General features: G+C 45.1%; 1 protein-coding gene across 2 annotated transcripts in view; it reads right to left on the reverse strand.

Moving 5' to 3' along the window:
• LOC140393827 (copine-8-like) overlaps positions 1-27,603 on the reverse strand; it is an 873,667-nt gene that overhangs the window by 453,714 nt on the left and 392,350 nt on the right. For both annotated transcript variants that reach the window (XM_072480322.1, XM_072480321.1), the window contains exon 7: positions 24,991-25,054. In XM_072480322.1, the coding sequence (XP_072336423.1) occupies positions 24,991-25,054 (64 nt within the window). The remainder of the gene's footprint in view (positions 1-24,990; positions 25,055-27,603) is intronic.

Below are 27,603 nucleotides of genomic sequence, written 5' to 3' on the forward strand. Positions count from 1 at the left end.
AAAAGGTTAGGAGGGGTTATTGGGTTACGGGGATAGGGTGGAAGTGAGGGCTTAAGTGGATCGGCGCAGACTCGATGGGCCAAATGGCCTTCTTCTGCATTGTATGTTTTATGTTCTATGTAATAGCGGGGAGGTGGTAACAGGTTTTCCAGGCAGGTAATCAGTCCATTGAGCACCATCTCGTGAACACTCCTTCCATGGCCAACACGTGCTGGCCAGACATTCTGTCCCAGAGGTAGGGAAGGACTCTACCACTATTCCGCAAGATCTCCTATCATTCCTTTGATGCCATGCAACTTACTAACTTTGGGTCGGTTGTAGGCTCATTGATAGAGACCGATGGTTACAATTAGTCAACAACTTCATTATTGCTATATCATGCAATCACTGGGGCAGTAGAAGCCAAATTAGATGCAGTTTGGTCATTTTGCAGTTAGCGATTCCCTTGTTCGTATATCAAATCTATGTTTACTTAACCCAAACTGAACTTTATATCCAGACAATTTTAGTAGTACAACGCACATTAAAGAAAATATAAAGAAACATAGAAAATAGGAGCAGGAGTTGACCATTCCTCGAACCTGCTCCGCCATTCATTACGATCATGGCTGACCATCCAACTCAATAGCCTGTTCCCGCCTTCCCACCCTGTATCCTTTGATGACTTTCACCCCCAAGAGCTATATCTAACTCCTTCTTGAAGGAGAAGACAGCAAGAACAGCAGTCTCTCGAATGCTAAACTAAAACCCAAAATGTAGGAAATGAAAAGCATGAGTATTATGCTCTTGTAGGTGATGTGTGTCATGATATGCACTCATGCACATAATGAGATACAGACAGGCAGTGACAGACACCCAGTACAGTCAATCAACACACAGGACAGAACACAACCAATCACCAGGCAGAACACTTAGAGGGTGGTCTCCCACTATAAAACACACGAGGCATCAGCATTCTGCCTCTTTCCACTGGTGACAACTGTAGCGACAGTCAGGGTGTATATATCAGTTCGCACTTTCTACATGTGGCTCAGAGCTAGTCTGGTCTAGTTAGTTATAGTAAGCACATTTAGATTAGTAGAGTGTCAAACCCACAGCGAACTGTGTGCACTGCTTAAGAAGTTCAATAAAGCGTATTGAACCAACATCACAGTTTAGAGTCTACTTTCAAGTACAACTGCATCCAATTGCAGTCCGTGCTACCCCAAGATGAATAACACGACAATGCTTTTTTGGTCTTTAAAGTGATTTGAAACAGCAAAAAAGGAGCAGCAGTGAAATTCATGACTAAAATTACCAGTTCCTTTGACTGAATCGAGGTGACCATTCAACAACGACAGATTTATTTGCAAGGAAACTGCGTGGTTCACGGTGGCAGATTAAGAGCATGAGAATTAAGGCTTGCATCTATGGGAAAAGAGCTTGGGATTTGTTCAAATGATAATGACTGAACTAGAGGAAAGTGCACACACACCAAATGCAACTACAAGAAGAGTGCACAAATTAGACTACTAATGTATTAAGCTCCAAATTAATTTAAACAGCTCAAATTCATGTCAGCATTTCGACAATTCCTGGAAATTGTGGGAGTCCTTCCAGCTGCATCCCCTACCCTCCAACTAAAGTTCATCACTGTCAAGCAAGTATCTTTATAATTAGCACCACTTTCAGTTATCAAAAGTATTAACATAACATTGGACATCACATCAAAGTATGATGTCTATCTTCTAATTATTTAATCTACTAACTACTACGAGTTAGTAGATTTATTACTGGCATATTGCTGATAGTGTCTAAAATATGTCGAAGATACAACCTGCCTAATCTTACTGTTCCTTTGCTGCAATTTCTTTTGAAAAGGAAGATTCTCGAACAGCTATGTGCAGAAAGACATATTATTGAGGAGAAAATTCGGTTTGGTGTGGGGAACTTGCGAGCTCTGGGAAATGTGCACTGAGGAGACGCCAGTCTTCATTAAGACAGATATGTCAAATCTTTTTTCCCCCATTTATAAACTAATACAAAGTAATGATGCAAATCGCATTGAAATATTTTGTTGCCACTTGCATAATGGCAAAACATTATGTGGAAGTCGTGCGTGCAGTATGATAAAATAAATAAGTCACCGCATTTGTCAAAATTATAGAATCAACAGCGCAGAAGGAGGCCATTCGGTCCATCGAGTCTACACCGGCCCTTGGAAAGAGCACACTACCTAAGCCCACACCTCCACCCTATCCCCGTAACCCAGTAACCCCACGCAACCTTCTTGGACACTAAGAGCAATTTAGCATGGCCAATCCACCTAACCTGCACATCTTTGGGCTGTGGGAGGAAACTGGAGCACCCGGAGGAAACCCACACAGACACGGGGAGAAGATGCAGACTCCGCACAGACAGTGACCCAAGCCGGGAATCAAACCTGGGACCCTGGAGCGGTGAAGCAACTGTGCTAACCATTGCGACACCGTGCCGCCCATTCTAAAATGATAGCAGAGCCAAACTGGTTAATGAAATTAGTTGTTTTCTTTTGGATTCAGGCTGAGTCACTAACTGACATCTGCACTTTTAAACAGAGGCCAAAGGAATTCTATCCAAATGCATTTATTATCAGTAACACACAGGGAAGCATCAACCCAACAGTCTGCTGATGTTAACATTTCCCAAAAAATTGGAAGGGTTTGCTTTCATGGAAGTAACATCCCCTTAAAAGGAATTTTTAAAATAGGTTTTGACGGAGAGAGCTGAGAGGCATTTTATACTTAAGTAGATTTTAGAAAAGAGAGCAAAGAAGCAAATTGTGAGTCAGTTATCCAGTTCAATTCATTAACTATTACAGACTAGCTTTTATCTGTTTCTTACTATGAGATATCCTTTATCTATTGTTAAATCAGGAATCTATGGTTTAAATATTTAATCTAAGTATACAGTGCCCTGAATCACAATTTGTTCCTTTAACCAGCACCTCAATTGTTTGGATTGATGTCAGATTCAGGAAAATTATTTCTTTAAAATCAATCATGGTTATACACTAATTTAAATATAAGTATCAAAATAATAAAGCTACTCAAAACACTGAATCATCTTTCTGTAATAGCCCCAAATTACTAAAGACAATTTTATACAGGTCTATAAAATAATTCTTCATCTGTCCCGTCTGTTCAAAGTGTTACACGAGTTCTGATTTATTCAGTTTATGTCTATTCTGAAATCTGCTCCGAAATTGTTATAACCTGCCTGTATCCTATTGGCTGGGGACTATTGGTTATCCCATATTGTATTTTAGGGCCCAGTCAACTAAATAGAAGGACAGAAATCAACTGAGGGCTACATTTAAAGGGGCCGCTCCTGAAAGACAATTGGAGCACAGCTCAAAAAGAACAACGAGGAGCGGACACTTAAAAACATTAAATCAATATGTGAAAACACGGGTCGATGAAACAGTCCACCCCCTGCGGTGCCCATCGAGCACGGAAGGCCTCGAGTGCGCCCGCGGACACCGCATACTCCCTCTCCAGGGACATCCGGCCACGAATGAAGCTGCGGAATAGGGGCAGACAGTCCGGTTGGACGACCCCCTCGGTCGCCCGCTGCCTGGACTGTTTATGGCAAGTTTCGCCAGGCCCAGAAGCAGGTTCATGAGGAGATCTCCGCCGCTCTCCCCTGCTCTCCCCTCCCCCTCTCCCCCCCCACCCCAGCCTCCACACCAGATGCCCATAGATCAGGAGAGTGAGGCTGAAATGCAAACAAAACATTAACAACAATGTTGTTAAGAAACTGAAAAGGGACATTCAACATAAACATGGCTCATGGACTCCACAAGGCCGCACAAAAGGCAAAGCTCTTGGACGTCCGTGAACTGGTGGTTGCACAGTACTGCCGCGTTCATCACTCTCCAGCTCAGGTCCTCAAGTTTTAGGGAGAGAACAGACTTAGTTATCCCATGTCTCTTGGGGAGTATGAGCTCCCCCAATGAGGCTGTGGGTGGGGGGAAATCATTAGCAGTTGCACCTGTGTAAATATTTGTGGCCAGTGTGGTACCGGCTACAGAGCAGGAAGCTGTGGTGAGTTACTGCTGCTGTGCATCTTGTGGTGAATGTATTTCACCTAATGCATGAGCTGTCTGTACTGTCTGTATAATGATGTGACCCATGACCTGGAAGTGATGATACGGGCTACTTCCAGGTGCTGTACTGGAATGCCGGTGGGCTCCGCCTCTGGCTCCGCCCTCACCAGGACCATATATAGTCCGGCCACCTGTGGGTGGCACTCATTTGTACAGCCGACTCTGGCAGGCGAGTTCATGGATATTAAAGCCTAATGTTCACTCGTTCTCACGGTCTCACAGTGAATTGACGGTATAATAATTTATTATCCATTGACAGCATCATGGAAGCCGCTCTAAAGCTCGAACTCGACGCATGCGCATCAGAAGCCAAGGAGATCTTCGAACATTGGCTTCGCTGCTTCAAGGCCTACCTTGACTCCTCCACAACGCCTCCCACTGAAACCCTCAAGCTGCAACTCCTCAATGCTCGGGTGAGCCATCGAATCTCCGTGATGATTGAGAAAGCGGCCACATACGAGGCGGCAGTCGCAACCCTCAGGGCGCATTTCGTGAAGCCTGTAAATGAGGTCTCCTCACAACTCGCCGTTAACGCGCTGGGGAATCGCTAGATGAGTACCTGGAAAAACTAACCCTACTCACGAGGAACTGCAGCTACTGGGATGTGATGGCGGAGGAACACATGAACCTACAGATCCGTGACACCTACGTAGCTGGGCTCCAATCAAACTACATCAGGCAGCGCTTGCTGGAAAACGGGACAACTGACCTGCGGGACACGGTAAAGCTAGCTACCTCGTAAGAGGTAACCTACCAGAACCTCAGTACATTCCCCGCAGACCCGGCAAACCCCTCGTGGACGCCATCGTCGCGACCCCCTTCGGACCCGACTATGTCGCGGGCCTGTGCTGCGTGGCTGCCAGTCCAGCCCGGGGAACCACAATGCTACTTCTGCGGTCAGGGTCAACACCGCCGGCAGCGTTGCCCAGCCCGCACAGCGACTGTGGGGAAAAGGGACACTTCGCCTGAGTCTGTCTGGGCTGACCTAAAGCCCAGAAATCGAACACTCACCAGGCCCGACCCATGGACTCACAGGCCCGCAGACCTTCCAACGTGAGGAACGCCCCCTTCTGACGCGTCATCAGCATCGTGTGACTCGTGGGGGCCGCCATCTTGCCCGCCGGCTCCAACACCGAACGACATGTGCGACCGATGGGGGCGGTCATCTTGCACGCCATCTTCGACCCGGCCCGACACGTGCGACTCGTGGGGGTGGCCACCTTAGTCGCCATCTTCGACCCAGCCCGACAAGTGCAACTCATGGGGGCCGCCATTTTGTGGCCACGACACCGCCGACCACGCTGGCTACCCGCAGCTGGGCGCAGTCACCCTTGACCAGTCGCAGCCGAAGCACTTGAAAAACTCAATGATGGTCGTCCGGGTCAATGGGCACGAGACCCCCTGCCTTTTCGACTCCGGGAGCACGGAGAGCTTTTTTCACCCTAACATGGAAAGGTGACTCTGGCAGGCGAGTTCATGGATATTAAAGCCTAATGTTCGCTCGTTCTCATGGTCTCACAGTGAATTGACGGTCTAACACATCTATTATTGTAAATATAGTTATTTTCTTTTTGACTCTACAAACTAGTGCTGGATTCTTCACGGATCTCACAAAAGAAATGATAGCAAAAAATGATATTCCAATGGCATTTCACAAAAACAAATATGACACAGGTGTGTAGTAACAATTCAAATATCAGCATCCAAAAAAGTGCCAAACTTTCAAGTGCGTATTGCACTGGGTGGAACTAACACATGCTTAACTGTAGGCAGCCATTATCAACGTTTTTACACCTCCACATCAGAGCAGGCAACAGAGAAGACAATATAACAAAATGTTTAATGATATCAGAGTGCAAATGGAGAGGAGAATTAAAGAGGCAGGTGAATGGAAGCTAGGTTTTATGCTTATGGAGTGAATAAATGTGTTCCACACAACAGTCAGCCATTACTGTTTGGTCTCACAATGCAAGGTGGACTATATTGTATTGAAAGAAGTACAGATAAACCATTATTTCACCTGGAAGGAATGTTTGAGGCCCTGGAAAGTAGCAAGGGGGTAGGTAAAACAGCACAAATTGTAACTGTTACACGTGGGTGATTGAGGATCAACGTGTCAAGGAAGAAACTGTCTCGTTGGGGGTGAGATGAGGTGTTTGATTGTGACATCTTGCCTGAGGTGATGGAAATGGCTGAGGATGATCTATTCAATGTAAAACCTGGTAGAGAGACTAAGGAAAGGTGAAACCTACTGTCAGTCTGGGAGAAAGAAGGGAGAGCAGAGAGAAAGAATGGGCAAAATGAAATGGATATGGTCAAGAGCCCTGTCCAACATGGTGGAGGGGAATCCTTAAATGAGGATCAAGGAAGACATATCGGGCAGGATTCTCTCAGCCCAGGGCCGGGCTGGAGAATCCCCGCGCCCAGTCCACGCTGCCCTAACGCCGGCACGCGATTCTCTGCAGAGCAGAGAATCGGGGCCATTGGCGCCGGCGTGTTTGGCGCGCCAGCGGTCGGGGGCCGCTCAATGGGGGCCCCCTGCCGATTCTCGTCCCGGGATGGGTCATGCGGCCGCAGCTAAAATGCTGAGACCCACCGGCGCCGTCCACACCTGCACGCTCTGCCGCGGTATTGGAGAATCCCGCCCATTGTAAGTAGCGGTATGGAAGAGGACATCATCAGTATAGGTGTAATGAGTAACTTAGAGAATGGAATAGAGTCCTTACAAGACATGAGGTGGGATTCTCTGATCCTGAGGCTAAGTGTTGACGCCATCATAAACGCTGCTGCTGTTGCACGGCACTGGAGCGACTCACGCAGCTCCAGCTGCCGATACCGGCATCAAACGGGCGCCGTGGGTCTGCACATGTGCGCTGCAGCCGGCACGAAATTGCGCATGTTGCCTTCTCCGCGCCGGCCCCGACGCAACATGGCGTAGAGCTACAGGGGCCCGGCGCATTGTAAAAGAGGCCCTTGAAGCCAGCCCGCCGATCGGTAGGCCCTGATTGCGGGCCAGGCCACGGTGGAGGCCACCCCTGGGGTTGGACCCCCCCTCCCCCCCCAACCAGGCCGGGTAGGACCTCATGTGAACGGCGTCAGCGGGACTCTGCCTATCTCGGCGGCCAGTCGGCACATCCCGCGCGGAGAATCGCCAGGGGGGTGGGGGTCATGTAGAGTGGCCCCCGACCGGTGCCGCGCCGTCCGCGCCGGTGCCAATGGCGCCGATTCTCCGGTGACTGGAGAATCGGCAGACTGGCGTCGCGTGAATCGTGCCCCGCCCTGACGATTCTCCGACCCAGCCCGGGGTCAGAGAATCCCGCCCATGGAGTGGGAAAAGTGAAATAAGATAGCTGTGGGAGTTAGTGGTGTTATAATGATCATTGGTTGATAGTCTATCCCCAAAAATGGAGACAGGGAAAACGAGGAAGGGAAGAGCAGAGGTTGAGATGGATCATGGGAAGGCAAGGAAAGGGTAAACATTGGAGGTAAAGTTGATGGAATGTTGGCAGAACAGGCTGAAAGCATAAATCGATATACATGTCGGAAATCAAGTAGAAATGTTTGAGTAATATACAGAAGAGACCAGTTTCCCATCTCAATTTTAACATTCGACTCATGTAACAACATATTAGAATGGAACCAAAGTTATCAACCAAACCCTATTTTGCATCTACTTGTAACATATAAATAATGAAAAAAAATTGTTTACTGTACTAGTGTTGTTCCTTTTTGTGGCAGTGATCGGCCCAAGGGCAGGCCAACTACTCATTGCTCCATCCTTGTGATCTTGTACTTTCCTGTTCAGTTGCTTGCAAGAGCCTCCAATTTTCACTTTCAATGAGCAATATGACTCGGGAAGAGAATAATCCTTCTCCTTCTTTGCATGCACTTAAAGGGATCACAAGTCCTTTTCACAAAGGGTCATCCCTTCGACTGTGAACAGCAGCTGTCCCTCGAGGTTACAGCTCTTCTGTCATCACCTCTGAAAATTTTTTGTTCTGCCATTGCCTATGACTGGTGACCTTGAGCATGGGACTCCTACCTGGCCTGGGGTGACTTGCAAAGGGGCAGGGCGACCACCCACCAGGCCCTGAATGACCCTGTTACCCATTTTTGTTCCAATATCATATTGGAATTTGTGTTCATGAGATCCTACTGTGAAGAAGTATTCGCTATTAACCAGTACATGCAAAACATTAACACATGAATTAATTTGTATACAGAGGAAAGCAGACCAGACAGTTTGATCATCTTAAATTCTTCCTGTTTATCAAAGTATAAATATTATATCAAATTGTTGGATTTTTAGCTAAACCATTAGCAATCAGAAGTTGATCACTTGTCTTTTTTGATCACTCGGTGCTATTGGTAACTTTGTAAATACTGCACTGCAGAGCACTCCCAAATATAACAGATACTTATTAATAATTAAATACTTTCCTCTGTACACAAATTAATTCATTCACTATTTAATTAAAGGTGGAAGTACACAAATCCCTACAGAACTCTTGGCTGTTATAAATCACCTAACTCCTTTCACTACAGTTAATCTCAATTATTTAAGGAAACTCAGTTGGTAATAAAACAAACTATTGAGACACATTTCAACTCCTCCAATTGTCTCCTTTTGCTCTCCTCACTTGAAGGCTGTTGAGTTCTTCTTGGGCATAGTGTTGTTGATTCCGGTAGCAACACCCATCCCCACCCCTCCCCCCACCCCTCCGGTACCTCACCAATTAAGCATTCCTTCATTATCAGCTAAAAACAGAAAATACTGGACAATCTCAGCAGGTCTGACAGCACCTATGGAGAGAGGTGGGAGCTAACGGTTCAAGTCTGGATGACTCTTTTTCAAAGCTAATTATGAGCGTCAGTGCAGGTGTACATTTCACCCACAGACTCCAAATCATCATCAATACAATTCATCTATTGCTAATGAACGATATCAAGCAAGCCCTGATTAATGATCAGGAGAGGTGGCCCCATGATTTTCATCCAAATAGTCAACAGCAGCCTCAACCACTGAAATTAGGAAACACAGCAATGGAAAGGCCTCAAACCTGAAACCATTTGCATCTGTATAGCCTGGAAGTATTGCAGTGTATTTACCCACCGAATCAGTTGGATGAATAAGGATTTTTTAAGGGCTGAAAGCTGTGTGAAAGTCTATAAAAACATTTATTGCCATTTGAATTTAAAGCAATAATAAAATGAAGCTATTAAGAAGAGGAAGATTGGAAATGGCAAAATGAAAGGCACGCATATCCATTCATCCTTTTCAGAATAATAAAACATTATTAATATTGAGCATTCTCACCGTTGCAACAATCTCTATTTCCAAAATTATCAATCCTTGCCTCCTGCTATCTGTAAAATCCATTTTTTGGTGGTAACACAGTAAAGCCAAATCCTACTCAGAATGATCAGAGTCACCAATGGTTAATGTCAATTATATTAGAACACCGAGTTGAATTAGTTTTTATTCAATTCCTAAATGGCATCATTCACACACACACACACATGCTTAAAGAATCAAAATTCCTGTTTTGCCACTACCTCAATACAAACAGCACAGCTGCTATTCACACAAACATCTCATGACTCATAGTTCAATATTCTGGAAGGGAGTATCATTCCACTATTGCACATATATTTCCCAGTTCATTGTTCAACAAAGATAATACTGGTCTAAAAATCAGAAGTAATCTTTTCATAACCCATGAATACTGAACATTTTGGCATAAGCTGATATTGCAACCAGCATTTCGAAAGCAAAGAAAGTCTGAAGGATAATTAATTTGAATATTTAGTACTTATATCTAGATTGAAAAACAAAATCTGCATAAAGTCAAAAAATGTAACTTCACGGTGACTCCAGAGCAGACACAGAGCAGCAATTTCTTATCTCAATGACTGAAGTAAAATCCCTCCACAAATATCAGTGAAGACAACCCCAATGGAGCACATCTGTTTTCTCATGCTGGTGCGTGTGTTTACAGACCTTTGGGAGCCACTTCTTTATTTGCATTTTAAAAAAAATCTCACTCCTTGCTGAGTTTTTGCTAAATACAGGAAAGCACAGCTGTACATTCTTTGCACAAGTTTATGTCCATATTGGTAGGCATGTCAAGGCAAAAGAATTGCACCCTTTTGTGACTAATGCTTTTTTAATAACAACTTTTATTTACCTGCGTCACTGCATACTGTATCTGGCGATCTCAGGGTAGAATTCTGCATCAATTTATATTGTTCTAAACTGAAATGGTTTGATTTGAAAAAATAATTTGCTGCTGATCCTCCAAATAAACTAATGAAGTGCAGACTTTTAATTTTGAATTCCTCCACTATGGATTTACGCTATTAAATGTCCTGTGGGGGCAGCACGGTGGCACAGTGGTTAACACAGCCACCTCACGGCGCTGAGGTTCGATCCCATCTCTGGGTCACTGTCCGCGTGGAGTTTGCACATTTTCCCCATGTTTGCGTGGGCTTCGCCCCCACAACCTAAAGATGTGCAGGGTCAGTGGATTGGGTACGCTAAATTGCTGCTTAATTGGAAAAAATGAATTGGGTACTCTAAATTTGTTTTTGTTTTTTAATTAAATGTATAGCGATGCCCAAACAGGTAAAGGCATTTTCTATTGTTCTGTCTGACTCTGCATTTAATTTTGGAATAAATAGCAGGAGTGCAGTAAAGGTTCATTAGACTGGTTCCTGGGGTGGCAGGATTGTTGTATGAGCAGAGATTGGGTCGACTGGGCCTGTATTCATTGGAGTTCAGAAGATCGAGAGGGGATCTCATCGATATGTATGAATGTCTGACAGGGTTGGACAGACGAGATGCTGGGATGATGTTTTCTATGGCTGGGGCAGGTCTAGAACAAAGGGTTCTGGTCTCAGGATATGGGGCAGTTCATTTAGGACTGAGATGAGGATAAATCTCTTCACTCAGTGGCAAACCTGTGGAATTCTCTACCTCAGAAGACTGTGGAGGCCAAGTCATTGAATATATTTAAGAAGGAAGTAGATAAGATTTCTCGTCTCTAAAGGAATCAAAGGATATAGGGAGAAGCACAGGAGTATGGCGCTGAGTTATAGCCGCATCATGCTATATTTGAATCCCGCCAGCCATGATTCATGTCGGTGTGTGAATGGACAACTTAACATAGGGGAAACTATCAGGTGTAAATCCTGATATGGCATTACAAATGGGGATCGTAATGACCTGTTACATCATTGGTGACGGGCAGGGACAATCGATCCGGGAAATCCCGTCGGTATTAAATCCATTTTGGGAGTCCTGGTGGATTCTCTGACCCCACTACTGAACCTGCCATCACAGAATCGGGAGCGAAAAATCCCTCCCTGAATAATAAATAGAAGCATCAAAAATAGGAATAGGAGAAAGGTCATTTGGCCTTCGAGCCTGCTCTGTTATTCAATATGATTATAGTTGAATATATGAGGTCCGGTCACCAGGGCCCCCTGTGGCTTAGGACGCGTGGTCAGGACTTGTTGGATGGCAGGGGATGTGGGGAGGGAGGGGGGAGCAATGGGGGAAATGGAGGGTCCTGGCGTGGAAGACACTGCTGTTTGTCAGTCTCTCACCCTCGCCAATTCCTTACATGGGATGGATGGACCCCGCGGAGGCAGACCTAGCGGTACTACTGGCATGCAAGGCAGCCAGACGCCATCACTGACTGAGCCACGCCTTGGACACCTCCACTCATCCAAGGTGTGTCTCTCTGCGATGCTGGGGGGTGGGGATGACAGCTGTGCCATGAATATGGAACCTCCCCGGATGGACTGGCACTCCCCAGATGGGCTGGCACCGTTGGATGGATATCTTGTGGGATAATGGACATGTGATCAGTGGGAGGGATGGATCATTTTGTGTGGCATTAACAACTCAGGTGTGACAGGTCATCTGGGTGGTGGCCGGTGGATCCTCACCTCTGCGCCTATGCCAAACTCTACGTCAGTGATTGATCTCTCCTCGGCCACCCCCATGACCTCCAGTGTCCGTTCCTCGTAGGGGGTGAGGACTCTGATGTCCGGCATCCCATTGCCTGTCCGGGCCCTCTCCTGTCTGTTGTGGACCAACTTCTCTTGCGGGGACACAGAGGAGGCATTGGGAGCTGCACGTTTCGTTCATCGCTGAGAGAGGGTGGGGTGGGGTGGATGGGGTTGGGGGAGGTGATGGTGGGCAGGATATGGGGGGGGGGTCCAGTGTGGACAGCACTGCTGGACATGTGCAGGCTGGGAATGGTACAATGCTGGGCGAGGTGGTGCCAGGCGCATGGTCGGGAGGGGGGGGGGGGGGGGGGGGGGTTGGGGGAGGATGTGAGGAGAGGGCAGACGCAGCGGGTAGCGCCAGAATACCAGAGGGGTTGCCAACCCACCTTTGCGGCCGGTGGAGGTCGTTGATTCATTGATCTTCTTAAGGCTCTGGGTGCCAGTCCTCCTGGTGACGCTCCCAGAGTTGATGGCCACTGCCACCTCCTCCCATGCGACACTGGCTTCCCCAAGGCTGACCCTCCAAATCTCAGGGGAACAGGGCATCCCGTATGGACTCAACCGTGTCCAACAATCTGGCCAGGTTGGCATCCCCGAATCATGGGGCTGGCCTCCTCGGCGGCATGGCTGCGAGCTGTGTGGGGTTTGCTCTGCGCGATTGGTTTAGGTGCTGCTCCCCCTTGTTGGCGGGGAGCTGGCGGGTGAGGTAATAGAATTTACAGTGCAGAAGGAGGCCATTCGGCCCATCGAGTCTGCAAAAGCCCTTGGAAAGAGCACCCTACCTAAGCCCACACCTTCATCCTATCCCCAATAACCCCACCTAACCTTTTTGGTTACTAAGGGCAATTTAGCATGGCCAATCCACCTAACCTGCACATCTTTGGACTGTGGGAGGAAACTGGAGCACCCGGAGGAAACCCACGCAGAGACAGGGAGAACATGTCCCGGTGAATCAGCCGGCAGGACCACTATTTGGCTTGAAACCTGTGGAGCCTCGTTACATAGACAAATTAACTTTGATGCCGGTGACAGCCTCATCGAGTCGAGCATCAGGAAGCTCGCTGCACTTCCCACTCACCACCACCCTCAGAATTATTTCCATTAAATCGCGTCCGGCATGTCCCCCATGATGTGCACCTGCCAATCAGAATGAGTGCAGGTGAGTACATCCCCAAGGGAGAGACCTATACCCAGGTAGTACTGCCCTCCCATTTCTCACAGCACTGCCCGGGCACTGGGCAGTCCCAGGGGAGTGTTGGAGGGAGAGATTCCTTGACTGTTGGTGGGGGACAGAGTTCTATTTCATTTTTACATCGGGGGCAGCGTTTATAAAAGACACCAGGATCATCTGAAAACCGGAGCTGCTGGCGGGAGTCCGGCCCACTTGCGTCACATCGGGGAACCCACCTCTTGCCATTTTGTTTTAAGAGAGGCTCATAATACAATGGTGGGAGCTGCTTTTGAGGTCAGCAGGCCCCCCCCCCCCGCGCCGGATAATGACAACATTTCACCCGGAGTTTGTCCTCCTGCTCATGGCATCTTAATGACGATCCATGTATCTATTTTTCTAGCAATCAGAAAGGGGACAACTAAGCTTTGATGATTTTAAGTGAAATTTTAAACAGCAGACAATCCAATCTCACTCCATAGCAGGTTTTTGCTGGTGATGGAGGCAGTACATGGGAGCTTGTTAGTTGGATTAGCCATGCTAAATTTCCCTTGGTGTCCAAAACATGGGATCAGGGATTATGGGGAGATGGCAGGAGAATGGGGATGAGAAAATATCAGCCATGATTGAATGGCGGAGCAGACTCGATGGGCCGAGTGGCCTAATTCTGCTCCTATGTCTTATGGTCTTATGGCTTAGAAATGGATTTGGCGAACTGAGGAAAAAGTGTACTGTTCCAGGCTTACAAGTAAATCTAAACATTTGGAGAGGCAATGGCGTAGTACATGGGGGGGCAATGCGTAGTGGTATTGTCACTGGATGAGTAATCCAGAGACTCTGGGTAATGCTCTGGGGACCAGGGCTCGAATCCCACCAGGGCAGATGGTGAAATTTGAATTCAATAAAAATGACGACCATGAAACCATTGTCGATTATCGTAAAAACCCATCTGGTTCACTAATGTCCTTGAGGGAAAGCAATCTGCCATCCTTACCTGGTCTGATCCACATGTGACTCCAGACCCACAGCGATGTGGTTCACTCTTAAATGCCCTCTGAAATGGCCGAGCAATGAGGGATAGGCAACAAATGCTGGCTCAGCCAGCAATGCTCACAGCACATGAACGAATAGAGGAAGAAATCTGGACTTCTGCTGTGCCAGGCTCTCTTCTTTATAATCCTGCTGATCACCCCTCTCTGTAACTTACTGACTGCCAACAGACAGCCTTCAGCTGCTGCTTTACACTTATTTCAGGCAGATAGCTGGTCAGCAGAGGAAACGAGGACTGGAAATTAATATTGGCCAAGCCTCCCACTGTTACTGCTACCCAGAAGTTAAAGTTTACGTATCGGATCTATTTAATGCAATTGCAGCATTGAGGAGAAAATAGACTATGGTGGTACCTGATCAAGGAGGTGAACACCTCTCACTGATCTTGTTCAGTATTTTTTTGACAAAGTTAAATTCAACCATTCCACACACCTAAAGATCCTCAGCTCAGTATTCTAGAAAATGCCAAGTGGCCTGATCAAATGGGGTGCTTGTTTAATGCTATCTTCACAATGAAACATATTAAGTATTATAATTTTGACTGCTTGTGGTGGCACAAAATTATGTTGTCAGACTGCTGCCCATTACAAACCCTGTCACAATTCAATGGAACAGTAAATTGGACAAGGTGTATGAGGAGCAGCAGTTCTGCTATTGCATGCTTTTCCCCACTAATTAACATTTAAAACCAACGTTTTTAGTTTGTTATCAAGGTACAAGATGCTGAAGGCACTTGACTGTGCAGACACTGATATGCTGAGCAAAATTTTCCACTACCGCCAGTGGCGGGAATTGTGATATCGCAGTGTCACAAAACTTGACATCAATGAGAAAGTCAGTTTTCTGGTTGCGGAAAATTAGTTTGGAATTCTGTTCTGGCCTTGATGGCGGGTTAAAGGTGAGTCGAGTTTCCCACTAATTTATATTTACATTCATTTGCATCTCATGGATGTTCATTCAGAGGTCAGCTTGCTGGAATGGCAACCCCTCCAAATTAAGTTCTTCACCAGTGGATAATTAGCTTTACAGATGTATACAAGTGGTACGCATCTGGCGAGCTTCACTTCATCCCCAACTTGGGAGGACAGTAATCGCTGCTTTCACCATATAACGGTACAATATTGCGTGCTTGTCGTACAAATTGTACCAAGGCTGGGCTCAGAAGACACAATCAGTGGAGCGAGTGAGACGGACGCAGGTTTGGGTGGTGGGGGACACGAGGGTGGAGGCGGGTGGGATGGAGTTAGGACTGTGTGGGGGGGGGGGGGGGGAGAAACAGTATAGGGGAGGAGTAAGATGGGACAGGAGTGTGTGTGTTTGAAGAATTTGAAAAGAGAGGGATGAGATCGGGATAAGACAAGGAACAGAGTAGAAGAGTGAAAAAAGTGGACAGCCTGGTTGAGAATCCTCAGGGAGGCTTTGCAGAAATATGCTACTAATGGTTTAGATCGTCTCGATACCACAAACCCCTTATGTAATATAACATCTCGGCTGCAGTGAACGAACATCAGTCCTGGTGTCGTTTAAATATGGTGCCATGACCTTCGACCCCATAAGGCAAGTGGCAGGGTAGACAAATCCGTGCCACCCTGCCACAAGATTCGATGAGCTCTTCGCTCATGCATAATTAATGAGCTGAAAAGCAGAATATTGTGCATGTTTAGTCGGCCCACTGCCCAATCACATTGACTTGCTCTCCCGCCACAGGGGTCCATTAACTCTGAAGTGCTTCCTCTTTTGACCAGCTGCTCTTTCCAACTGCAGTTTTTTTTAAAGAGGCTGGCTCTTTGTTCTGAAAAGTTTCCCAGAAGGCTCTGTCTGAGTGCTGCCCCCGCACCTGCTCTTTCTAGGAAGCTCTTTAGAACAAAAAAAACTGCGGTTAGAAAGACGAGCTGCTCTTAATGGACCCCTGTAGAGTTACCTAAATTAACAATGGTATTTCTTCCTTTGAAACGGCCTGGACCTGAAAGGCTATGGGCTGTGAAATTGAATGTAAACAATGCAGTTCAAAGCTTTTAGGCATCTAGGCATACACTTGAAAAATGTAAAGGGCAATTAATTTGACTGAGAAAGCTGGGACAGGCTAGGGAGAGTCGTTTTTCTTTATCCTTTGAGCATACACCCTGGGTGGGGTGTTACCTTTGCTAGATGAAAACTTTTAGCTAGTGAATGGGAGTGAGGTGGGGGGAGGGGCTGTGACTTGTTGGATATGTTTCAACAAGGTTCAGTGAGCCTAGCTTGTTTGTTTGGTTGGGGGGGGGGAGGGGAAGAGAGGAGGGAGTCGCTTTTCGGTGAGCTCTTTTCAGGTTTATGGGGGGAAAGACGGGGATGGGGGTGAAGGGGGAGGGATTTGACAGGGACTAAGGGTTTTTCTTTATCTCGCTTTAAGGACGAGGTTGGTGGCTGACCCGGGTCTACCGGAGGTGGTGACCTTTTGTTTTCTATCTTTAGGAATTGGTCACAGTCAATTGTTCGGGGGTAAAGTTGGCAGGGGTGGGGGGAAGATGCTAGGGGGTATGAAATAAAAATATATATTAAATAAAATGCTTCTAAAGAAATTGACTGAGAAAAAAAACTACAAAAGCTTCCACCATATTAAAGGCCTTTCACTTTATTCTCACACATCTTTAATATTGACGTGCTGGGAGACAGTTTAAAGGGTTTAATGCAACAGATGGAAAAACTTTCACATTCAAAGAGATTTTTCATCTTGACATTCCGACAGAAAATTTAAAGGGTTTAAAGGCTCAAGTTGGCAGCCAAATGACCCAATGCTAGGAAAGATCCCTGACCTGAGCCCTTCCTGCCCAGCCCAAGCCCATCCACCCCACCTCCCTGAAGGACACCCCCTTTAAAAATGGCACTCTCTATCGGCCCTGCCTCTCTCGGGGCCAACTTAAAGCCATCTTGTGAAAAGATTTTCTAAGTGCCATTGAATGGCATGCCAGCGTCATTCCCAGCGCCAGCAGGAAATGGTCCGATTCCCCAACTGGCGGGAGCATGCAGTCTTCAAATGGGAGAATCGCGGCCTAAAATAATTTCTCCCTTACAGTCTTGTGAAAAAGTAAGAAGTCTTTTTTTAAAAAGCCTCTCAACAGAAGACCAACACGAAAGTGATTGCCTCAAACTGCCATTATCTTTTAAGTTAATAATGCAGATAGGGTCAAAATTCTCTTTCAACTTGTCGTCAGACAAGTAGAAATGTGTTAACTTGCATCAAACAGACACCAAATTAATATTTGTTTCAAACAGAGAACCCAAACCATGACAAAATGTGTCAATTTTCTCAAATATTTTCTTCACAATGTTTTTGGCTGCCATTTATATTCTGCATTCAATTATAATATTGTAGCAATTTATCATTAGAGAAGACTGCACAAGTCCCACAAGGACCTAAGAAATAGGAGCAGGAGTGGACTCAACAGTGTGGACTTTAACCTGGTGTTGTAAGACTTCTTACTGTGCCCACCCCAGTCCAACACCGGCATCTCCACATCATGAATAACTAAATTACAGGAATAAACAAATCACAAACTGCAGCATTAAGTTTCATTAAGTATCGCTCCAAGTTTCTGATAGAAATACCTCTGGGTTCACTGAGACATAGATTTCAAAGCTATTATTTTGAGCTTGAATTAGCCAGAGGAAAAAATATTCCAATATTCGAGTGATTAGAAGCAATCCACTCTGCAGTTTGAATGCTGTTAATTAAACATCTGATTGGTAGCCAAAGGTGTTAATTTGCTTGATTTTGTCTTGAAATATTTGAATCATGATCACAGACTTGATTGTGATCATTATCATGCCAAGTAAACTCCTTCAAAAGGAATAAATATTTCAGTAAATGACTTAATTCACAAGTTTCAGAAATGCAGACTGGGCTATCTTCAATGACCTTTAACCACGGCAATCGAAGATCATAAACAGTGGACCAAAACATTTGAAAGCACCAAGAAAGAAACCCAGCAACTTTACTCCAGTGACTGCAGATTTCCCTGAAGGTGGCCCACCATTACCTTAGCAAGAGCAACGAGGATGGTCAATGATAATTGTCAGCGATGTCACATTTTGAGGGTGTATAAAAAGAAGCCTGAAGGTAAGAAAATTGATGGATAAATATTATTGATGCCGCAGCTGTCCCAGTGCATTCAGACTTAAAGTGATGGAGTGGTACTGTCAAGAAAGGATTTGATCCTTAAGTGTATTGAATAAAAAATGATTTAGCTGCTTTGGAACTTGATTGTTAATACCGCTAGTTTTACGCATTAGTAATCCTGTGACACTACTGTCCCTCCCCCATTTTGCAATTTTTGCTTAGTATTTTGAATTTGTTTTATATATTCTTTCATGTTCAATGGTGGTCCCAAGATGATCCCAAGATCTTACGGTCAGAAGTGGATTCAATATTTAATCACAAATAGTGAACCCGAGGGGCCTCACAGTAGGGCCTCTTGAATTTATAATATAGCATGTGAAAACAGGACACTTGGATAATAATAGTAGGATTGGGCAGAGTCGACATAGATTTAAGAACAGGAAATCATGTTCAATAAGTCTGTTGGAGTTTTGGAGATTGTATCTATAAGAACGGCACAATGGTTAGCACTGCTGCCTCACAGCGCCAGGGACCCGGGTTTGATTCAGACCTAAGTTGACTCTGTGAAGTTTGTACACTCTCCCTATGGCTGCATGGGTTTCCTCCAGGTGGAATAATGAAACAAGTGTGTCCTGTTTCCCAGGCCTTTTGGAAAAAATGGCCTCAGCCATAGGAGGGTCTCACACTTATGTCATTGAACATTCTAAAAGATTTAAGAAACGGTTTAAAGGTACAGAAGATCGAAGCCTCATGATTGACAATGCTGGAGTGAAAAGCATGGGAACAACCATCGCAGAAGAAGACTCTGAGTCAAGTACTTGGAGATCAGTGAAGTACCTCCGGAGAAGAGCCTGGCAAGTTGTCCTGCTAAGTTGATACTGGAATTCTATTAATGAGTTGAGTAACATTAATTCGTATATTGTATAACATTCATTGAGTTAAAGAGTTGAGAAATTATTTGAATTAAAGAGTTCAGTGACAATCATTGAGTTAATGACAAAATAGCCCATGTGACATTTATCAAGTTTAAAGTTTGTGTGACATATTAGAAAAAATAAAGAGTATTTCAGTGAATACTACCATTCCTGTGTATTTTGTGTGACGTGTCGTTTGTGAGCTCTTAAGGAGAAGAGGGGGAAACAAGAAATCAAAGTCACCTGTAGCTATTAGAGTCAGTGAGAAGCAAGGACCACCTGGTTGAGGATATCGACTGCCTTCCTTTGTTAAATATAACTTTTGTTGCTTAATAAAGTGTGCTAATAACTCAACATCAAGTGTCTCCTCATCTGAAGTTTTGGTCTCGTTTTGAAACCTCTCTCATATTTCATTTCATTTTAACACCACACTCGGCTTAAACCAAAAATCCTTCTAAGTTATAAGAAAGAGCAATTCCAAAACTTTAGCAGTTGCTGAATAAATTCACCTGGTCTGATTCTGAGGCACTAACTGCTGTTTCACCATCATGGAACAAAACTCATCCTTTCACCTATTGAACTTCATCCCACTGTGAATGAAAAGAGAATCTTCAAAGTCAAACTAACACCCTCCTCCTATTCCTGCAGCATATTTCACCACACTGCTGTTTCTCCCATTTCCCTACCCTTTTCCCAACGTCAGCCTAACCTGCACATAGACATTTGCAGCAACGGTAACGTTAGACAAGTCAGACTGCAGAAGTGTAAATTGCAGCGTTTGGTTGACTGTTGCAATACTCCCCAAAGCCCATCAGCAACTAAGATTTAAACCCATTGTTCCACATATAATTAAACACCTTTGCAACAAAAACACCAATTTGATCTCTGTGGAATTCCTATTTTGTATGCCTCAATAAAAGGTAGAACATAGAACATAGAAAATACAGCACAGAACAGGCCCTTCGGCCCACGATGTTGTGCCGAACCTTTGTCCTAGATTAATCATAGATTATCATTGAATCGACAGTGCAGAAGGAGGCCATTCGGCCCTCTGAGTCTGCACCAGCTCTTGGAAAGAGCACCCTACCCAAACTCAACACCTTCACCCAACACCAAGGGCAATTTGGACATTAAGGGCAATTTATCATTGGCCAATTCACCTAACCCGCACATCTTTGGACTGTGGGAGGAAACCGGAGCACCCGGAGGAAACCCACGCAGACACGGGGAGGACGTGCAGACTCCGCACAGACAATGACCCAAGCCGAAATCGAACCTGGGACCATGGATCTGTGAAGCAATTGTGCTATCCACAATGCTACCGTGCTGCCCTTAAGAACAAATAAATCTACACTATATCATTTTCCCGTAATCCATGTACCTATCCAACAGCTGCTTGAAGGTCACTAATGTTTCCGACTCAACTACTTCCACAGGCAGTGCATTCCATGCCCCCACTACTCTCTGGGTAAAGAACCTACCTCTGATATCCCTCCTATATCTTCCACCTTTCACCTTAAATTTATGTCCCCTTGTAATGGTGTGTTCCACCTGGGGAAAAAGTCTCTGACTGTCTACTCTATCTATTCCCCTGATCATCTTATAAACCTCTATCAAGTCGCCCCTCATCCTTCTCCGCTCTAATGAGAAAAGGCCTAGCACCCTCAACCTTTCCTCGTAAGACCTACTCTCCATTCCAGGCAACATCCTGGTAAATCTTCTTTGCACCTTTTCCAGAGCTTCCACATCCTTCCTAAAATGAGGCGACCAGAACTGTACACAGTACTCCAAATGTGGCCTTACCAAAGTTTTGTACAGCTGCATCATCACCTCACGGCTCTTAAATTCAATCCCTCTGTTAATGAACGCGAGCACACCATAGGCCTTCTTCACAGCTCTATCCACTTGAGTGGCAACTTTCAAAGATGTATGAACATAGACCCCAAGGTCTCTCTGCTCCTCCACAATGCCAAGAACTCTACCGTTAACCCTGTATTCCGCATTCATATTTGTCCTTCCAAAATGGACAACCTCACACTTTTCAGGGTTAAACTCCATCTGCCACTTCTCAGCCCAGCTCTGCATCCTATCTATGTCTCTTTGCAGCCGACAACAGCCCTCCTTACTATCCACAACTCCACCAATCTTCGTATCGTCTGCAAATTTACTGACCCACCCTTCAACTCCCTCATCCAAGTCATTAATGAAAATCACAAACAGCAGAGGACCCAGAACTGATCCCTGCGGTACACCACTGGTAACTGGGATCCAGGCTGAATATTTGCCATCCACCACCACTCTCTGACTTCTATCGGTTAGCCAGTTCGTTATCCAACTGGCCAAATTTCCCACTATCCCATGCCTCCTTACTTTGTGCAGAAGCCTACCATGGGGAACTTTATCAAATGCCTTACTAAAATCCATGTACACTACATCCACTGCTTTACCTTCATCCACATGCTTGGTCACCTCCTCAAAGAATTCAATAAGATTTGTAAGGCAAGACCTACCCCTCACAAATCCGTGCTGACTATCCCTAATCAAGCAGTGTCTTTCCAGATGCTCAGAAATCCTATCCTTCAGTACCCTTTCCATTACTTTGCCTACCACCGAAGTAAGACTAACTGGCCTGTAATTCCCAGGGTTATCCCTAGTTCCTTTTTTGAACAGGGGCACGACATTCGCCACTCTCCAATCCCCTGGTACCACCCCTGTTGACAGTGAGGACGAAAAGATAATTGCCAACGGCTCTGCAATTTCATCTCTTGCTTCCCATAGAATCCTTGGATATATCCCGTCAGGCCCGGGGGACTTGTCTATCCTCAAGTTTTTCAAAATGCCCAACACATCTTCCTTCCTAACAAGTATTTCCTCGAGCTTACCAATCTGTTTCACACTGTCCTCTCCAACAATATCGCCCCTCTCATTTGTAAATACAGAAGAAAAGTACTCATTCAAGACCTCGCCTATCTCTTCAGACTCAATACACAATCTCCCGCTACTGTCCTTGGTCGGACCTACCCTCGCTCTAGTCATTCTCATATTTCTCACATATGTGTTAAAGGCCTTGGGGTTTTCCTTGATCCTACCCGCCAAAGATTGTTCATGCCCTCTCTCAGCTCTCCTAATCCCTTTCTTCAGTTCCCTCCTGGCTATCTTGTATCCCTCCAATGCCCTGTCTGAACCTTGTTTCCTCAGCCTTACATAAGTCACCTTTTTCCTCTTAACAAGACATTCAACCTCTCTTGTCAACCATGGTTCCCTCACTCGACCATCTCTTCCATGCCTGACAGGGACATACATATCAAGGACACGTAGCACCTGTTCCTTGAACAAGTTCCACATTTCACTTGTGTCCTTCCCTGCCAGCCTATGTTCCCAACTTATGCACTTCAATTCTTGTCTGACAACATCGTATTTACCCTTCCCCCAATTGTAAACCTTGCCCTGTTGCACGTACCTATCCCTCTCCATTACTAAAGTGAAAGTCACAGAATTGTGGTCACTATCTCCAAAATGCTCCCCCACTAACAAATCTATCACTTGCCCTGGTTCATTACCCAGTACTAAATCCAATATTGCTCCTCCTCTGGTCGGACAATCTACATACTGTGTTAGAAAAGCTTCCTGGACACACTGCACAAACACCACCCCATCCAAACTATTTGATCTAAAGAGTTTCCACTCAATATTTGGGAAGTTAAAGTCGCCCATGACTACTACCCTATGACTTCTGCACCTTTCCAAAATCTGTTTCCCAATCTGTTCCTCCACATCTCTGCTACTATTGGGGGGCCTATAGAAAACTCCTAACAAGGTGACTGCTCCTTTCCTATTTCTGACTTCAACCCATACTACCTCAATAGGGTGATACTCCTCGAACTGCCTTTCTGCAGCTGTTATACTATCTCTAATTAATAATGCCACCCCCCCACCTCTTTTACCACCCTCCCTAATCTTATTGAAACATCTATAACCAGGGACCTCCAACAACCATTTCTGCCCCTCTTCTATCCAAGTTTCCGTGATGGCCACCACATCGTAGTCCCAAGTACCGATCCATGCCTTAAGTTCACCCACCTTATTCCTGATGCTTCTTGCGTTGAAGTATACACACTTCAACCCATCTCCGTGCCTGCAAATACTCTCCTTTGTCAGTGTTCCCTTCCCCACTGCCTCATTACATGCTTTGGCGTCCTGAATATCGGCTACCTTAGTTGCTGGACTACAAATCCGGTTCCCATTCCCCTGCCAGGTAGCTGTTTGCCCTAAGAAATGCTTAGACCTCTCTTTCCTGCCCCAATAGGGCACTTTAAACATATACATTCTATAAGAAGCAGCTCAGACACAGACATATTAGTTGGTGCATTTTGCCCCAAACCCCCAGATTGTACTTGCAGAAGAAAATTGGTTGAGTATAAGCAATAGGACTCAATCAGTTTTCTGTTTCCTTTATAAAGTTATATTGGTAAATATACATTGCAAGTAAAGGTATTTTCATTTAAACTAAGGGGCTTGCAAGATGAACTATCAGTGAAGTCCTAGAAATGGGATTGGATAATTATTTGCCGCTTAAAAATAGTGTCAGTCTGTTTCACAGCACTAGGGAAACAGGGAGAAGTGATCTTTATCCTACACTATCCTTGTTGTATGCATTTTTCGTTCACTGGTTATACATTATCAAGGATGTACCTATCATTTATCATGCTGCATTGTTTCTTGTGTTGCTGCAGAATGCCTGGGAGCATTCGAAGCAGCATAGTGGCTTTCTGTACAAAATAGTATGTTAGAGTCCTTGGGTTTATTTTAATCAAAAGACCCCCCCCCCCCCCACCCGTCCCCCCCAAGCCATTGCTTCAACAGGATACATTAATCAAAAAACACTCTTCAAGAAAAATATACCTGGAGCAATAGTTGGCTTCTGTCTGATGTAGCACTAAATTGATGGCGTCAAACAATACTGCCCACTTGGGACTACCAAAAGATTTCAAGTTTCAAGTGAATGCGAAGATGTGGCGACAAGTTGGCACTCCTCTGCAACTTGCTGGTAATGGCAAGGCAGGAACTCAGCTGGATCCCACACAAGGCCACACTAGTAGGTCAGGACTGGGTTGGGAGGGTGGGGTTCAAGCAAGAGCTGGCCAGTAGACCAGAGTATTTATGTGGGATCAGGAGACTGCATAAAGTATCTTTTTCTTCCAAAGTTATCAGAATTTCTCCTGAATCATTAGACCATTCAAAGTCAGCTACAAAATGAGCAGAATGAGTGTGGCTATCCATTTGCACCTGAAAATTGGAAATTGGGCCCTTCAGCAAGTATAGGACTCGGAGTTGCATACTTCAGCAACTGAAACAGGCAGGCAAGCATCTTCCCCATTTGCAACATGCTTTAAAATTCCAATTTTGATCTTCAAAGGGGGTGCCCTCCCTTCCAATCTTTTATGAACTACTGGCCACCTATTTGAGAGATGAATCAAAGGATGGCTGATAATTAAAAATAAGGCCCACCATTTCAGAAATACAAAAATACAGAGTGACATGGTGTACTAAAATACAAGCTATATCCAGGAGGCATTTTCCAACCCTGTCTTCTTTTGCGATAATGAAAGTTTTGACTCACCCGACAATTGCCAAGTTCTTCAACCGACAGTATGATTGTCCCACATTTCTTCCCTGGAATCCCACTGGGAACAGAGAACGAAAGATACATAAAAATCTTGAGCATTTAAAAAAAATGTTTTTGACTGCTTTTAAATCCTTCGCAAATGGAAACAGCAAAGTGCGAGAAATATTCAGTATTAAGTGAAACAAGTTTACATAACGTACAATGACCAGAATGCCTTTGCAGTTCTTCATTAAAAACAAGAGAATGAGGTTGTTTTCTGCTATATATTTTAGTCTGCACTTTTGCTAAAATTTGCAAATGGAAGAAAATATTACATTATAATTTCTTATGGAAAATCTTACTCTCCACAAATAATTTCTGCATTTACATTAATTTTTCCTTATGTTAGGATCTCTAAGCTAGTCTGTTGGAGTATTGAGCTAGCACCAGAATTTAGCAACTTCCTTCATGGTTTGTTAAGAAGATGGATGGTGATAATAGAAAACAATCGCAATTTCGTCACCTTTTCAGAGACATTGGTAATCATTGATGTGCCAAGTTCAGCATGACTTTGGCTGCAATGTAGATATTTTCCAATTCTTAACAAGCGTATTTCAAAATGCCTTTGGCTGGAGCAGATTGTTATTTCTTTTCGCTCTGGTGCCAGCTTTCATACCTCCAGTGAATCAATAGCACCAGATAGTGTTCAGTCATATTTTGGACAGCAGAATATTTTGTGCAGTGGCTTTAGGGGCAGCACGGTAGCATGGTGGTTAGCACAATTGCTTCACAGTTCCAGGGTTCCAGGTTCGATTCCCGGCTTGGGTCACTGTCTGTGCGGAGTCTGCATGTTCTCCCCGTGTGTGCGTGGGTTTCCTCCGGGTGCTCCGGTTTCCTCCCAGAGTCCAAAGATGTGCAGGCTAGGTGGATTGGTCATGCTAAATTGCCCTTAGTGTCCAAAATTGCCCTTAGTGTTGGGTCGGGTTACGGGGATAGGGTGGAGGTGTGGACCTTGGGTAGGGTGCTCTTTCAAAGAGCCGGTGCAGACTCGATGGGCCGAATGGCCTCCTTCTGCACTGTAAATTCTATGATTCTATGATTCATGTTCATTGTCAAAGGAAGTAAATTCAATCAGAACATATTTCACTCGTTACCCTTATGAATGGAAGATATTTCCCAAGTACTACCTGTGCCAAAGAGCAATATAAAACACACGTTTATGATTTTGGTAGAAATGGTAAATAGAGGACATGATGTCCACTGCAGCAGACTCCAAATGTCCACACGACAACTAGATTGTGGCTGTAACAACTTGATTACATAGTTAATACTGAAGTATCCCATCAGATAACTCTTACTGTTTGATGCACTGGCAAAGGTGTATGCACTGAAACTGAGACATCAATCACTATTCTTCTACTTTTATGTTGCACATTTGAGATCTGAATATTACTGACAGTAATGACTGTGGCATTACCTCCAGTTATATCTCTCACTGGAAAATGGGTTAATAAATATTATAGCAGGTAAATACTGCAACTCGTGTCTTATATGACACTGAACTATTAAATTGGAGCAGCCTGGCTTTCACTTTCCCTTTGTGTCAAATTTAATAGAACCTTTTCCTACTCACATCATTCAGAAATGCTACTGCATTGTGCTGTATATACATGGGGTGACAGCAAAACAATTCAACCAATCCAAATTAGTTTTTATGCATTCAGAAAAATGACATCGCTTAAATTATATTTAGACTATGCCAGTGTTGGAGATGTTCAGGCACAATGAGGCATTTAAGGGTAAACTTTCTGGTCCCAGCATAATGTTCATTTTAGTTGATGAGGTTCTCTACCTCTGGAGTAGCTGTTCAGGAGGTTTAAGTGTTGAGGCATGACAGTAATGAGATCTCTGAATAATGTAGCCTCCGTATGAAAGGTGCCTATTGGCTCTCTGTCCCTGAAGCATAAAGTAATTGTGCCCTCTAACATCCCTGAGACCCATGCTCGTCATGCTAATTGTCCATCATGAGTCAACCCATCGCAATATCAGTTGCCCACAATCTCAAAGTCAAGGAATTTGTAGTGAGTAGTGAGAAGTAGTGAGGCCGTGGAATGCCCTACCTGCTACAGTGGTGAACTCGCCAACATTGAGGGCATTTAAAAGTTTATTGGATAAACATATGGATGATAATGGCATAGTGTAGGTTGCATGGCTTTTGTTTCGGTGCAACATCGTGGGCCGAAGGGCCTGTACTGCGCTGTATTGTTCTATGTTCTATGTTCTATGAATGGGGTGAATAATCAGGGTTCACTTGGTTGCACGGGATCAAATGCACTGGGTTCACTTCTCTGCCAGGACCCCAACGCCTGCCAGTCAGGATTCAGCAATCCCCAAGGCTGACATCACCATCCACTTGACCCTGACCATTTGGGATGAGTGATCATATAACCATCCTGTTGGAACCCCCAGTGTTAGAGAGCCTAAGGGAGGGGAGAACCAGATGGGAGTGGAATCCAAATGGATGAGGGCATAGGCTGGGTTCAGTTCTGTTCTGGAGGTGGGGGGGCACCTGAGATGTGAGTAAGTGGTCGCCGCCGGCTAAGGTCTAGGGCTGGCTCCTTCCTGGTC

The sequence above is a fragment of the Scyliorhinus torazame genome, chromosome 17 (genome assembly GCF_047496885.1).
Source record: "Scyliorhinus torazame isolate Kashiwa2021f chromosome 17, sScyTor2.1, whole genome shotgun sequence".
Taxonomy (NCBI): domain Eukaryota; kingdom Metazoa; phylum Chordata; class Chondrichthyes; order Carcharhiniformes; family Scyliorhinidae; genus Scyliorhinus; species Scyliorhinus torazame.